The sequence below is a fragment of the Oratosquilla oratoria genome, chromosome 21, assembly GCF_046742065.1.
Source record: "Oratosquilla oratoria isolate Oo_2021 chromosome 21, ASM4674206v1, whole genome shotgun sequence".
Taxonomy (NCBI): domain Eukaryota; kingdom Metazoa; phylum Arthropoda; class Malacostraca; order Stomatopoda; family Squillidae; genus Oratosquilla; species Oratosquilla oratoria.
In genome coordinates this window covers 29,067,586-29,083,265 of record NC_134797.1, presented here as the reverse complement: position 1 = coordinate 29,083,265, position 15,680 = coordinate 29,067,586, and the positions used below count along the sequence as shown (strand labels likewise).

At 37.4% G+C, this 15,680-nt stretch overlaps 1 protein-coding gene across 2 annotated transcripts in view; it reads left to right on the top strand.

The window, feature by feature from the left end:
• The first annotated feature begins 571 nt into the window (after positions 1 to 571).
• The window catches only part of LPCAT (lysophosphatidylcholine acyltransferase), a 72,036-nt gene continuing 56,927 nt past the window's right edge, over positions 572 to 15,680 (top strand). The window contains exons 1-2 of one of the 2 annotated variants that reach the window (XM_076204613.1): positions 572 to 1,078; positions 13,295 to 13,440. In XM_076204613.1, the coding sequence (XP_076060728.1) occupies positions 956 to 1,078; positions 13,295 to 13,440 (269 nt within the window). In that variant the 5' untranslated portion in view covers positions 572 to 955. The remainder of the gene's footprint in view (positions 1,079 to 13,294; positions 13,441 to 15,680) is intronic. The other variant, XM_076204612.1, reaches the window with a different exon arrangement.

Genomic DNA, 15,680 nt, shown 5'->3' with positions numbered 1-15,680 from the left:
ACAAACATTGGCATACGAGACTATTTATATAATACATTGCATAAGCGGCTTAAATTACCTAATTTCATCACTAGGTTGAATCATACCAAAGATATAGAACAATTATTGTCTATAGTTAGATTTTTATTATGTTTTATAAAGCGAGATGTTTTTTTCTGGCACCTATTGATAATCGTACGATTTGCAGACACTTGGACGTACGATAACTATCAAACTTGGTCTGAATTGATCATTCTGTTACACCAAAAGATAATTTGGCAGTAGTGTTAACATAACTAATCACAATCAAATATGTGATAATTTATCGAATCACAGAGTGATTTGTAATAACATATTGCTACACATTAGTTTGTATGATCGATATATCAAATTCACAACTGACAGGAAATCACATTATATTCCCATCATGTCTCGTATTAACTTCTTAATTAAGAACAACTATAATATTGAAAATTTATGGCACATGATACAATTTATGAAAAGAGTATTAAGTATGTACAAACCTTTAGTTTAAGAAATCTACGACAGTTAGTTTATTCACTATAAAGCCCAACAAAGAAAATGGGACAGTCCACTAGTACTATAGTCAGTACTCGGGGTAGCCTGTTGTGAGTAGCAACGAAACTTGAGCTACAATTGATTTCAAGGTTATACACACGATATATAGCGGAAATGATGTCTGAAGCTGGTCTATAAGTAGTCGTCATCACGTATCTAAAGAATAGGAGGCGTTTATGTTGGAAGTCGACTTTTATTGGTGTACTGAAAAGCTCGAGTAAGAATATTAAATGGTGTTCTGTGGCCGCGGAGTTTCTTGACCCTTCAGGATCCCTGAGGCCTGTGTACGATAGGCAGAGGGGGAGGAGGTGTTGTCCTATGTATATGACCTGTTAAGGATCGTCGTGAACTGCGCATACCAAAGTGTCGAGCAGGACCCTGTGCAGTACCCCGTGTGATGTGCAACATGACGGAAAGGCGGGGGGAGGATGACAAGGCTCCCCTCATCCAGGAGACGCCTCAGCTACTCAACCCATTTGTGCATCGAGTGGACATCAGCTCAACGTATGACAAGTTCAAGGTGAGTTTGAACAGCTTCAGTTCAGTTGCTCGGAGGGTTGTGGCCTTGTGCAGGGGTTTCTTTGCTCATCAAGTACCACAGAAGCCAAAGCTAAATGAAGTTATCTCACCTAGTTACCCAGGTAAAAAATTGCAAAGGCATCACAGCTTAATGAAATTCAAATTGTATAAGGTCAGCCAGAACAGAATATGTAGAGATGTTATAATAAGGGGTTGTTATGATAAAAAACAAGATGTGTAAATATGAAGATTTAGAGGGTTATTTATTCCTTGTTATTAGCCGCTTGTATGTATGCTAGAATTTTACACTATTTTGAGATCTACATATATTGTCAAGCTTACCTTTGTATAAAGTAAGTTGCTATAACTAGTATCTTTAGGACTGGTTAGGTTTGGTTGGGTTACCATATGATACAATCATTGTCAAATATTGAATATGATTTACGTGATATTCATATTGCCATGCCAGTGGTGATGCAAATTGAAATTTATTTATTCAATGATTGTGATATTTTCATCTCAGTGCTTCTACTCTCATCTTATTAAATGCATAACATTCATATAAATACTCTTGTAGTTTTGGTAAAGATGATCACTTTTTTGGGGCATTTTAGTTGACAGGGTTTTGTTTCAGTAACTTGCAAATGGATTTTTAAATTTTTCTTTTTTACAATTGAAAGATCTATTTTTTATATGGAATGGTTAGATTAGGAGCTATTAGACAATGTAAGTTTCATGCTAAATATCCTTGTTTGCATTTGTCTTGAATTTTGTTGTAGTGGAATAGTCTGGTAACTAAAAATAAAATGGCAATCATACAAGACTGGTGTTGGAGTGTTGATCCCTAAAGGGCTAATGCTCTGTCTCTAAGCTGGAACCAAGGTCTTCCGTCAACTTCAAATGTACCTTATTTCTCCACCTTGTCATAACAATTGTTCAAGATCCAGTTGTTTGTTGACTTATTGTGTGACACATCAGTCTGTCCATACAGGTGGCAAAGGCATTGAGGTATTGAAAAGTTTCACATACCATGGTAGTGTACTGCAAAACAGTGATAGGTTATGTCAGGAAGTACTATGAGGTATTGGCATTGCCTATGATGTTATAGACAAACTCAACCAAAGTATATGGCATTGGTAATAATTATGCAGGAGGATTAAGATCCAAATCTTCAAGTCACTTGTGTTCCTTGTCTTGCTGTATGGTTGTGAGATATGGACGTTGAATGCTGTCTTGAAGAGGTGTCCGTGTCTTTGATATCAAGTGCCTTTATAGAGTCGGGGTGTATTGCTGGAGTGACCTTGTATCAGACCAGAGATCATGAGGCTTAATCTAGGCTGGTTACCAGCATAATTTGTGAATGTCAACTCCATCTATATGGGCATATGGCACATTTCACTGATATTGATTCCACTTGTAGGATTGTCTTGACAAGAGACAACCCTCACTGGAAGAGATGAAGTAGTTGCCTACAACATTCATGACTTGGGGAAGTTGATAGAACCTGTTGAGGGAAGGGTAGCTGCATGGGAACTTGCTCAGGGACTGTGAGGATTGACGAGTGCATGCGAGTAAAGCAGCACACTCCCTGTTGTATGCTCCCAATTGATGATATTATTACTGTTCCTGCCCTACTCCCATAAAAAAGATGACATAGTTTAAAGGATGTGAAGAGGTTCAGTTTTCCATATAGATGCAAAAATACTTGGAATAACTTACAAGGTGATGTAGCTCAAGCTGAAATAATACATGAATTCAAATCTAAATTTGACAGTTGGACATTAAGGATATAAACCAAGTTGGAACTGTACATGAATTTGGGGCTCTGCATGGTGAGTTGGAGAGTAGTAGACAGGGCCCCATGAACATTGCACCTTTTGTGTATATGTAAATCCAGTCAGGTGGATAAATACAGTAATACAACACAGACAGCATTCCAAAGTTCCTTTCCAGAGATATCTATAGAAAGAACCAGAGGGCCATTGCCAGTTGCAGTGTGGAAGCAAGTTTCCAGTCAATGAAACTGTGGGCACTGGTTATTATTATAGCTCATATTGCTGTGCTATTGTATCTCAGTAGCCCACAAATCTGGAGACTTTAGTTTTCAATCATTGGCTGGTGTACTAGTTATTCTATTGTAACCATTAGATCATTTACTGTAATACAGTGTCACTTATTGTCTAATTCCTGGTAGGTATAGACCTACAAGGATTTATGATGTTGAAGTTGACTATTTTTGGCTTAGTCTAGGCTTATCATGTTGGAATATTCAGTTTTCTACTTCCTTACCAGTGTTTATATCTTGTGCCACAGAAGTCCACCTTATGATATTTGATATACCACATTTATGTTGTGCATAGTGTGCTTTTGTGTAATATGCTCTTCAAGTAGCTGCAGACTCAAATTCTGCTGCTATCAATGGCTTCTGGTACAGTATTACATCATTATAGTATTATAGCTAATTGTAATGATAATAGTAATAATGATCAATCTTGCTTGAATTTTAATGGAGTATATGTAAATTCAATTTTGCTAAGATATTGGAATTATAAAAGAAGTGCACATGTACATAATATAGCAATAGAAAATTAGATATTAATTTGGTAAATTAAAGTACATCAATGTAATATCTGTTTTTCTTGGCAGAAATCAATAACAAAAAAAAAATTGCTAAAGGTGTATACTGGAACAGAGCTGCAACAAGAGCTTCGAGATGCCATGTTTGTATTTTCTGTCCAGGCCTGTTAATATCAGTTTGACCATGGCGATGGCTACCTTGTGCTCACCTAAGCAATATATTAGATATTAATTTTGTAGGTTGAAATACGTCAATCTTGGCAGAAATAAAAGAAAAAAATATGGTGCCATTCCTGGTGACGACAACTCTGAAGACCTGTAGGTCATGCATACCCCGTAGAAGGTTACGTAGGTTAGGTTAGAACAATTTATTATACTTAAATTTCTGCATCTATCAAAACAAACATGGTGTCTTGAGGATTTCATTGCAGCTTCATTCGGTAGTGTATTGCTTTTAGCAAAGTTTTTTATGTTATTTATTTCAGCCAAGAAAAGCATATATTGCTCACCTATAAACAAATGGCGGGGAAATATGAAGGAACTTGTATTGACGTAATTTACAAAATTAATATTTAATTTTCTATTGCTACGGTATATCATTTAGATGTGCACTTCTTCAGATTAACTGACTTATGTATTATTGTTATTATTTTAAGTTAATTTTTTTCTGGTACTCAATCTATTGCATAAGTTGAGCATCTGATGAACCTAAGGTGATGATAGTCATGTGAGAATAGGGGCTATTGACGGGTATCTGCATTTTGTGGTCCTGCAAGATTGACAGCAAAGCTGCATATTTTTAAAACCTGTCAACCCCCATACCTCCATCAGGAGATGCAGGCCTTAGGGGCTGGCTCTGTCTCTGGATTGGACCCAAGATCTCTCTTTATCAGCTTCAATCATATTTCTTACACATTTTCACACAATGAGAGCTGACAACCTGCAATTGCTGTCCTTTCTACCACTTTGAGCCAGTGACAGAAACTGTCCCACATTGATACAACACAGACAACAGTCCAAAGTTTCTTCCCAGAGAGATCTGTGGGAGGTTCCAAGGAACCACTGTGGGGCTGCTGGTTTTCCATTTAGTGAAATTTGAGACAACAATTGATTGACTGTGAGTAAATGGAAATAGATATCCTTGAATGATGTACAAATTGGTGGTAGCAGAGCAATCAGGAAAAATTGAGTGGATTGGGTGAATCAATCAAACTGTTGCACGAGGTCGCTCTTTCAAAAGACCCATGTTTCTCAGATAATTGTCTTTGGACAACAGGTGGGCTCATAAGTAATTCAAGGAAGAAGTACTATTTGGTTGGCTCAGGATTGTAGGATGAAAAATTCAGTGTTATTTTTGTGGTGGTAAGGCAAGTTGATTCTGTGGCTAGGGCTATTGTGTGTTGATACTGTTTTAATCTGGATGGTGACCTGAATAGAAATGTGACTCATTTCTTGAGAGGAATTATTGGTTGTATCTTGAAGAGCTTGTTTAGTAATCTAAATGTGAAATTGTTTTTGTGTGGAGGTATTATGTGATTTGGAACATAGAACTGTGTACCAATCATTTTCATGTAATAATGAATGGGGAGGTTTTTAGTTTCTGTGTGCATGTGTTCTAGTACTTTCAGTGCTTTGTTTTTTATAGTTTGTTTTACTGATTATGGGGAATATGTGGAAGCTTAGTCAAGGATGGTTCTTATGAATTCTTTGAAGATGTTAGATTTTCTTTATGTTGTCTGATGCCCGTGGTTGTGATGAGTTTTAGTAGGAATATTTGTGTTGATCTTCACAGTGAGGTCTTTCATTTTGGGTTCTTATTTCTTCTTCTTACTTCTTCCATGATTGTCTGCAGTGAGAAATGTTACTGATGATTTCTGAGGTGAGGCTTCCATACTATTATTTCTGAGCCATTGCTGTAGTTTGTCTAATTAGACTAGGGTGTTCTTAGCTGTAATTTAATCATTTTAATGCTGAATCATTTGCCTAAGTTCCTGCCCAGGGCTGAAATAATTTCAGTATCACTGCGCTGCGAGCCGGCACTCCAACTCTCATAGACAGGGATTTGGGTGTGTATGTGTGCTTAAAGTTAAAGCCCTACCCATAGATTGGGCATATGAGCTCTTGAGCCCTCATCCAGGAGGGTAATAACTATTGATCATAAGTCTAACATGTGATCCAATACTATTGTGAACCACAAACTTATTAATTGCTGTTCATTAGGGTATAGTTTAACTGGTTTTACTTATGGTTAGGTTTTATTTTTATTGCGGGCTATGGTGGAGCCCGCCGCTGGTCTGGGTGGCTATTTTAGCGCTGCCCAGGGGCGTCGTTTTTTAGCATGGTCTATTGGGGTGGCGGAGTTACTCGCACCACCCTCAGCAGCGTGCCCAGGTGTCCTTGCGCTTTTCAGAGGAATTCCGCCACTTTTGTTTCTTCGTTGATGTCCGGTTGGGCCTCCTAGGGCTGCGGGACGGTCTGTCTCAAGCTGGTGGCGGCAGGACAGTGAAGTAGGTAGTGGGCGAGTGGGTGGTGGGCGGGATGGCCGCAGTGGATGCACTCTTGGGTGACAAAATCCTCCTGTAGCTACTCTCTGATGCAATAACCCAGCCGGAGACGATGCAGCATGATTTCTTCTGCTCTTGTCAGATTCCTGACAAGAGCGGAAGAAGTCGCTGATATATATACTGCATGAGTAGTCACCTGTGGTGCATAATTACATAATTGCACTTGATTAGGTTAGGTCAGGTCAAGCAGGGTCACACTGTCATAGGCAGGTGTGCATGGCTAGTGTGTCAGGTCTAGTTGTGTGCCCAGGAGCACCTGCTCTAACAAATTAAAAAAGTACCCTCGCTCTTCACTTTAGGGTCCTACTCTCCATTTTCGGTGAATTTACCAGTTGATGGATATAAATGATTGTTCCAATCATGGAATTATACTGACAATTCCTCCAAGTTCCATTCGATCAATGACACCATCAAATGCCTTGACTTGGCATGGGGCGTTTTGGTATACCCAAGTGGGACGTTTTGACAGGAGGCCAAGTGGGATGTTCTGACTGGCGAGCCCATTATTGTTTACATGGTATGTGACTGAATAATAGAATGTTTAATAGTGAGTAGCTAATTGTGATAAGACTTGGTGTAAGATTGGTATAGCTGAAAACTTAGGACTTAGAAATGAACAGGACCTATTGAAGCATACTTACCCAATTGAGTTATACGTGAATTATCATAACTCGTTGCATCCTACCTTTTTTTAGTATTAGGTTGCTCTGGATGCTGTATTACAGTTGAGGGACATGGTAGGCAATTAGGGGTGACAGTGTCAATAATTCCCTAGATATAGTACTATTCAAGAAAATTTGCTGTGGAATCAGTTAATACCATCACTAATATATTCATCTAGGAGGTAAGTTATGGTAAGTGGTAGTGTAAATGTACATGATTATACATTTGATATGTTGTGGTAACTATCACATTCAGGTTAAGAAGCTACCTGTATTTGAAATCAAAGTTTAAAGATCAAGTAAGAAAGAATTCATGTTGTTACTAATTAGGGAATTGTATTGCCAATTGTCTAACAGTTAGCACTTGAAGTCATAGCCAAGTCAAGTCTTCAGACACACAATACTAGTTTTTGGGGAAAATATTTATTAGAGACATTGGCAGATTGGAAAAAGTACAACGGTGAGACACAAAACGTGATTCCAAATGTAAAAAATAAATCATATAACAATCGACTAAAACATGAATCTGTTTTCCCTAAAAAAGCGTTGACTCAGAGGTGACTTGATACAGGTCATTAAAATTCTAAGGGGAATTGACAACATCAAAAATTTTCACACTGAATGAGAATCAGACAAGAAACAATGGTCTCAAGCTGTCCCGAAATAGATTCGATTTGGAAGTGGGTAGAAACAATTTCGCCAACTGTGTAGTTAATGAATGGAATAAACTTCCTGCAGAGGCAGTGCAATGTAGCCCAGTTTGAAGCTTTAAAAATCATTTAGATAAACACCTAAGCAAGATGCTGTAATGATTATTATTTATTTTGTATTATTTGTTTTTGTTTTGTTATCATTTGTCTGTTTGATTCTCATTTATTATTAGCTATATGTCAATTTATTATTATTTACTATTTACCTGTTTATTTGTTGTTAGACTGTGCCTATGCATTTATGTACTTTATTTGATACTTACATTATTATAGTTTTTATTTATTTATTATTATTTGGGTTTTTGTTGCATCCGACCTAGATATAGACCAAAAGGTCTCCTGTTGGCATGCTCCGCCTTTGTAATCCTTTGTAACTTGCTCACTCATGGTAGTGTGATGTTGAGGTGTGTCAAGTAGCTGGAATTTCTAAATCAGCAAGGCCGCTGATACTAAGAACTTAATCAGCAGTTTCAATTCAGAAATCCCCACTCACAGTAGAGGCCACTATCATTTGTGGGTCAGGATTATGTAAGACTACAGATGATAAGAATGATATCAGCAGGTATAGTTCAGAAATGCCCATGTTGAGAGACTAGTACATTAACTGAAAATCCTACCAACTCATTGTAATCATAGTATGGTATAGTAGTTTTTCCTATTTAACTTCTGGGTTTACAGTGTTATCATGCAGGGTTTTTGTGTACTTGTAGGGGTCCATTTTTCCATTATGTTACTGTCTCTACATTGTGAACTTTAATTTCCTGTCTCCCAATTTGCTGATGATACTAAGTTATATACAGTGAGACCTCTCATTAATGGATGTTAATTAGCTGTGTTTTCGGCGTTTTGGAGTGGTTTTTGGGTGGTCTCACTGTATCATAGGAAATGGTAATTTAAATTTGCCGGATATTTAAGGACATTTAGACATATTAGACCAATAGTCTCTAAAGTGGTTAATGTAATTTATCCCAAATAAGTGTAATGTTATGGATAGCAATACTTAAGAATAATATTAATCATGGGAACAAATTATTTGGAAAAACTTGACTAGTTGAGAACATTAAAAAAGATTTTGGTGTATTCATCAGTAATGATTTTGAATATTTAAGCATTGTCTCTCTGCCTTGCAGAAAGTGAATAGGATACTGGGATTGGTGACTGATCTTTTGACTTAACCCATTAAACTCCGATGACAAGATGTCTTGTCATTTGGTCAAATAAAACAAAAAATCATAAAACACCAAAATGTTTGATCAAACACCAGAAAAATATGACGTCAGTCCTCCTCGCTTCGCTCGCAGCGAGGACTACTGACGTCATATTTTTCTGGTGTTTGATCAAACATTTTGGTGTTTTATGATTTTTTGTTTTATTTGACCAAATGACAAGACATCTTGTCATCGGAGTTTAATGGGTTAATAAATCCAGCTATTATCATGCAGTTGTATATATCATTGATCTGCATACACTTGGTCGTTCCATCAGTATCATAGATTTCTCAATGGTCTCCTTCCTCTTATCTTTTTGTCTAATAACATTTTTGGTTTTCTTTCATCTTCCATTCTTGCACATGTCCTACCCATCACAGTCTCCTGACCTTGACTTCCTCTTGATTTTTTCTGTGCTGTGCTAGTTCTCTTATTTCTTGGTTGTATTGTCTCCTTCAGATTGCATCTTCACTGTCATTCACTGTACCTGTTATTTTTCTTAATGCTGTATTTTCAAAGCTTTCTTTTTGATGCCTCACATCCATACACATTGTGGGCTCTCAACTTATTTTTTTGCTAGTTGATGTTGAATTTAGAGTATATATGCTGCAACTCTCCTTGATTTCTTTGTCTTTTTCATTCTTGTTTTTTAACACTGTTCCTCCACATTTGATTAGGCAACTTTATGGATGGGGATGACAGGTGGTGATGGATACGGAGCTGCCTAGTATAGGCCTTATGGTCTCCTGCAGTCTCCTTCATTCTTATGTTCTTATTTGAAGTTGATTACAAATTTTGCTCCCTCTGTCCAAGTTGCATATCCTCTTCTAAGATTTCTCTTGTGTCCATTAACATTACCTGCATCTTTTCCTGGGTGCTTGTTATTTGATTTGTCTTTGTTATAATTCTACTGCATGTTGTTCAGTATACTCTCCTTGTTCTAGTTCAATTGACTTTTCTACCAGCTTTTCTATCTTTGATTTATGGGTAGTGTTTTTGTATTTTTCACAATGTAATTTCATGTTCAGGTTACTAGTTCTAGTGTTTTGCCATGTAACAAATTAATTCAGTATTTTTAGTGTCTTATATCATCTTGTTTGTTGTGGACGTCTTGTAATCTGGTATTTTGTTCCACCATTCATCCCCTATTTTTTCCCCATGTTTGACTCATTGTACACATTATTTTTGTTTGGAAAAACTTGAAAATCAATCTCAAGTTAGTGTATTCATTAAATGAAAGGAAAGTGCCACAGAATTGGAAATAGCAATTCTTATAGAAAGGAAAAACCACTGAACTACAGACTGGGTTCCTGAGTAGCAAGGAATTGATCAGTCAAACAAAAAAAAAACAACAACTGTTGTCCCAGATGTCTTGTAGGAGACCCATGACTCCCAGATAATTGGCAACAGTCATTGGAATGGCCCATAAGTTAATCAAGGAAGAACATGTATGTAGCCAGGAATGGGAAATGAAGTTAAATACCAAAAAAATATAAGGTACTGGAAATGGGTAATAGTAGCAAAATACCTTCCTTAAACTATTCCTTGGGAAGTAAACCCATTACAAAAGCAAAAGAGGAGAAAGTCTTGGGAGTGTTGATAAAAGACAACCTGTCACTTGACAGACATATCAGCAGGATTGTGGAAGAGATGTGCAGATTACTGCAGAAGATCAAAGTGGCATTTCACTGCATGGATGAAGAGATGATGATAAAACTCGTCTAGACCCTGCTCCATCCAAAACTGGAATATGCATCAGTTGTATGGTTCCCACGCAGAATGAAGGATAGAAGCAAATTCAAGAGAATACAAATGACATCAACCAAATTGTTCCCCAGCCTGGCAGATAAAACACATGAGGAGAGACTAAAAGCGCTGGGTCTGCCAACTTTGAAAGATGGAAGAGAAAGAGGTGATATGATTACAGTATTCAGGTCAATAATGGTGGTAGATTGCATTGATAGAAGTGGTCTTCTGATTAAAGATGGGAGGGCTTTAAGAGGATGTGGGAGTAAATTAAGAAATATCACGTGTAAAGGACGTGAAGAAATACAATTTTCCATATACATGTACATAAATGGATAGATATTTGGAATATCTTAGTAAGTGATATAGCCCAAGCTCACACAGTACATGAGTTCAGATGTAAATATGATAATTGGAATTCAAGGATATAGACTAAGATGGAACTGTACATGAATCTGAGTCTAGGTTTGATAAAAAAAAATAGAGAATAGGAGATGGGACCCAACGAGTGTTGCTCCTTTCCTATATACTATAATCAGATAAATACAAACTCCATAAGATCAATAAAGGTGGCTTTTACCTACTTGGATGAAGAAATGGTAAAGAAAATACTAGTCACACTGATAAGGCCTAGACTGGAGTGTGCTGTGACACTATGGTCACCCAGTACCAAAAAGAATATAAAGAAAATTGAAAGAATCCAGAGAGCAACTATGAAGATGGCCCCAACACTTTCAAAACTGTCATGAGGAGAGATTATCATAATTGAAATTACCAACTCTGGAACAAAGAAGAGAAAGAGATGACTTGTTAACCATCTATAGAATCATGAAGAGTGTGGAAGTCCTTGATAGAGAGAACTTACTAAATTGGGATGAGAGAAATACAAGGGGACATAAAAAGAAATTAAAAAAAGGACAGTTATAGAAGAGACCTGGAAAAAAAATGCTTTCCATACAGTGATAGATGTCTGGAATAAACTGGATGAAACAATAAAAATGTCCCCATATATGGAAAGGGGCTTTTCATCATAGCAACATTGTATGTATTTTTGTGGCTAACATTATTTTATTTCTTTCAGTTTTGGGGATATTATTGCATGTCAGTAGGGGGTCAGCCACAATAACATTGTCAACAGATATCATTAGTGGGTCATACCAGGACATTTTATTTGGCTAAGGGGACACCATGGAGCACAATAACCATAATTTGATTTTTTATAGGTGTTCTTTGATAATACCAGTAATTTTTTTCTGCTGTGGGTATGTGTCTTTAGTGGGAGGGATGATAGAAATTTTCAACTAAGTATGGGGTGTTTTATAAAAGGGAGATCATTTTATATCCACAGTTCAGATCTCTCATCCACAGTTACAGAGAGATTTCTTGAAACTCGTATTTCATTTGTTTGTAATTATTGTGCAGTTTCTTTTAGTCATTTGTAGAATACCATTGTTGGTTTTCAACATACCTCACACACCCTGGCAATCTCAAGGTTAACATCAACTCAGGTGTTGAGGCATACAGGCAAGAACATGCACTCTGGTCTCTGTCACTTTCCCTCTATTAATATCTTTTCCAAATCTAGTTAGTGTGTATGTGTAGTGTGCTCTCCTCTCTCTCTCTCTCTCTCCCTCTCCCTCTCCCTCTCTCACTTACTCACTCACTCACTCTCTTTCTCCGTCTCTTTCTTTCCCTCTCCCCTCTCTCTTTCCCTCTCCCCTCTCTCTTTCCCTCTCCTCTCTCTCTCTTCCCCTCACCCCTCTCTCTTTCCCTCTCCCTCCCCTCTCTCTCTTTCCCTCTCCCTCCCCTCTCTCTCTCTCTTTCCCTCTCCCTCCCCTCTCTCTCTTTCCCTCTCCCTCCCCTCTCTCTCTTTCCCTCTCCCTCCCCGCTCTCTCTTTCCCTCCCCCTCCCCGTGCTCTCTCTCTTTCCCTCCCCCTCCCCGTGCTCTCTCTCTCTCTCTCTCTCTCTCTCTCTCTCTCTCTCTCTCTCTCTCTCTCTCTATCTCTCTCCCTCTCTCTCCCCCCTCCCTCCCTCCCCCCCTCGTATTCATTTCACGTTGGTCCTTGGTCCTTAGTCCTTGGATCACGTGTTGGACTCGTGATCGACAGCTATTTCCCTCCAGGAAGAGAGCTCAGAGCTCGTATGGCCGATCTATGACCTTACACACACCCAACTCCCCGCCCACGAGAGTAGGAGTAACGACCCGAAGTGCAGCAATACCAAAATAATTTCGGCCCTGGGCAGGATTCGAACCAGATACTGCCGGCACCACTGTACTGGCAGTCCAGTACTCTATCAACTGCACCACTGAGTCTGTCTTTGCTCTTCTTTGTCTCTCCCTTTAACCCACTTTTGGCACATTGGACAAGGACCTGGCTGTTAAAAAAATGTCTAACTTCATTTGCATTTCTACCACATTTTCACTAGAAGAGGTAGCAGCTGCTCTTCTAATAATCTTACTGGAATAAGCAGCACAGGCAACAGCCCAATGTGTCTTTCTGGAGAGAGTTGTGTGAGTGGGGTTACATAGGAACTGCCCCACACTTATATGACACAGACAGCAGTCCAGTTTCTTCCCAGTGAGTTATGGGAAGATGTTTTGCCAGTGACTGTAGAAATGCAGGTTTCCAGCCAGTGAAACTTCAGGCAATAAATATTGTTAATGTCTTTTAGTAGTACAGTATTTGTCTATTTATCTAGTGTGTGTGTTTGCATTTATTATCAGTAATTTTGTTTTCCTTACTTTGCAGCTGGTGTTCATGTCTGTATTGGTGGTGCCAATACGTGTGTTAGGCATCATACTATGTATGTTGTTTGCCTACCTGTTTGCCTCAGCGGGACTTTATGGCGTGACCAAGGAAGAGCTGCGGGAGAAGCCTATGAGTGGTTGGCGAAGGTATGTTGTGAGAATTTGATCAATTTTTTAGGGAGGGATTATAGTCACATATCTACTTTTTATGTATTCATTTGTTTATTGCTATACTGTACTTTCATAGTTTGGTTTAGATTTTCCAGTTAGAATGATTTTTTCAAGGGTTGCTTCTGTGTATTAACCTAATGTAATAGGTTGGTGCTGCCTCTTTATTTCATGTATGGCAGATAGATTACTGATAAGGGATTTCATTAGCTACTGGACATTATGTGAACATTCAAACAAGTGGGGATAGTGATTTGAGTATCCTGGTCATTTTTATTAGACTGAATGGCTTGTGTTTTTGTTTTTGATGTTTATATATGATCTATCATAGTGGAATGCTGTTGTCTAAATTTTAATTTGGCAGTCTTATTAAGATAATGAAATGATGTTAAGACTGTCTTAATATTATTTTATTATCTTTTGGTGAATATTCTGGGCAGAAGGTGCCTCTCTGATTCCCATTTTATTCTATGCAACTGGGGAACTGGATTGAGGCCCAAACTTTTTAGCTGGTGTTTGATATTAGTAGTTAATAGAATGGATTACTTACATAATATTTTCATTTGATATATGAATTGGTTACATTTTTTTATGATAATTTAATTTTTGTTCACAGGAAAGTTTTGATCCTGTCTAATCTATTACTTTACAAGCTTTTAGTTTAATGTAAGATGACAGTATGATTTGTAGAGAGAATGTCTTGCATTGATGTGCTTACTTTCTCGCTGTTACATAACTTTGCAACATACTAAGTAGTGTGCTATTTGTAGAAGACCAGTAATGCAATTTTACAGTCATGTATACCTTCACTAACTAATTGTGCGTTTGCTTAATCCCACAATTGTGTAGTTGTTTTTATTTGTTCAAGTTTATTTTTCAGGGGGACTTCCTGATTCATTAAAATCAAGTGTTGCATAAGATATGTTACTGATATAGTCCTCTCTCATTTCCATTTTTCAGATGTGCACTTTATATGTATGGAGAAAGTGTTCTGGATTACTTATTTTACTGCTAGTTTCTTACCTCAGTAGTTGACCATTTATCATCAAAGTTTAAATCCATACTTGATGTCTATGTATGTATATATGGATGTATGAATGTATGTATATATGTACATTCTTTTCAGGTTTTAAGTCTCTCAGCTTGAGAGGAACACCATAGTGCTCTAAATGTTGGGCATTTTATATTATTGCTGAATAAAAAAGGAGAATGATCAAACTTTTACTTGACTATCATGAAATTGAAAACTGCACTCACTGGTAAATGGCAAATGAAATAGAGAAGTCATTAATTTGATTGTCCTTGTGCTTATTTTATCCACAGACATATGATGAATATATATATATATATATATATATATATATATATATATATATATATATATATATATGTGTGTGTGTGTGTGTGTGTTACCACATTTCAGTTTCTGCATGTCTGCCTCCATCAGGTCTCTTGATGTTGATGGCTTAGAATTAAAGTGCATTGTGGTTGTTAAAATGTATCTCTAATCACTGGGACCCATTCAGTGTTGTACATACACACACACACACACATATATATATATATATATATATTACTAGATATTCCTGGGAAAGTTAAGTGAAGATGTGGAAAGACTGGGAAAGTGAAATAAGTTGTATAGGCAATGTGGGAGTTGAGAGAGTAAAAGTTGATTATGTAGATTAAAGTAGAGAAAGGATTCTGCCTATCTTTGGTGAGATTGTAATAGTGTTTTAATAGGGGATATACATCATGTCAAGTAAGGAATGGAACTGGTGAAAGGGAGAGCAATATCAGACCATGCAGTGATAGAAGCAAAGTACAGATACTGATGTGAACATAAATTGAACAAAGAAAAAATTGCATATGTTGTTCCTGATAACAAATTCTTTTATCCTCACAGGCAATATAATGCCAAATAGTTGTAGTAGTAGTAGTAGTACAGGAGAAATTTATGGAGGGTAGCAAAACAGGTATGACAACAGTTAGAAAATAAAGCCTTATTCTTTATTCAGTTGATAATGAATGCTAAAAAAGGAATGTGACAAAAACATACAAAAGTGGGTTAAAAATCAAGGAAGCTTAGACTGAGCATGGTAGAGGGGATTTGTAAATTCTTGGAAAGTAGAGAACTAAAATGTGTAACAAGGAAACTGAGGATAGGGGAAGAGAAACGAGTAGTGTGATAAAAAGATAGCGGTGGAAGAGAAGTATAACAC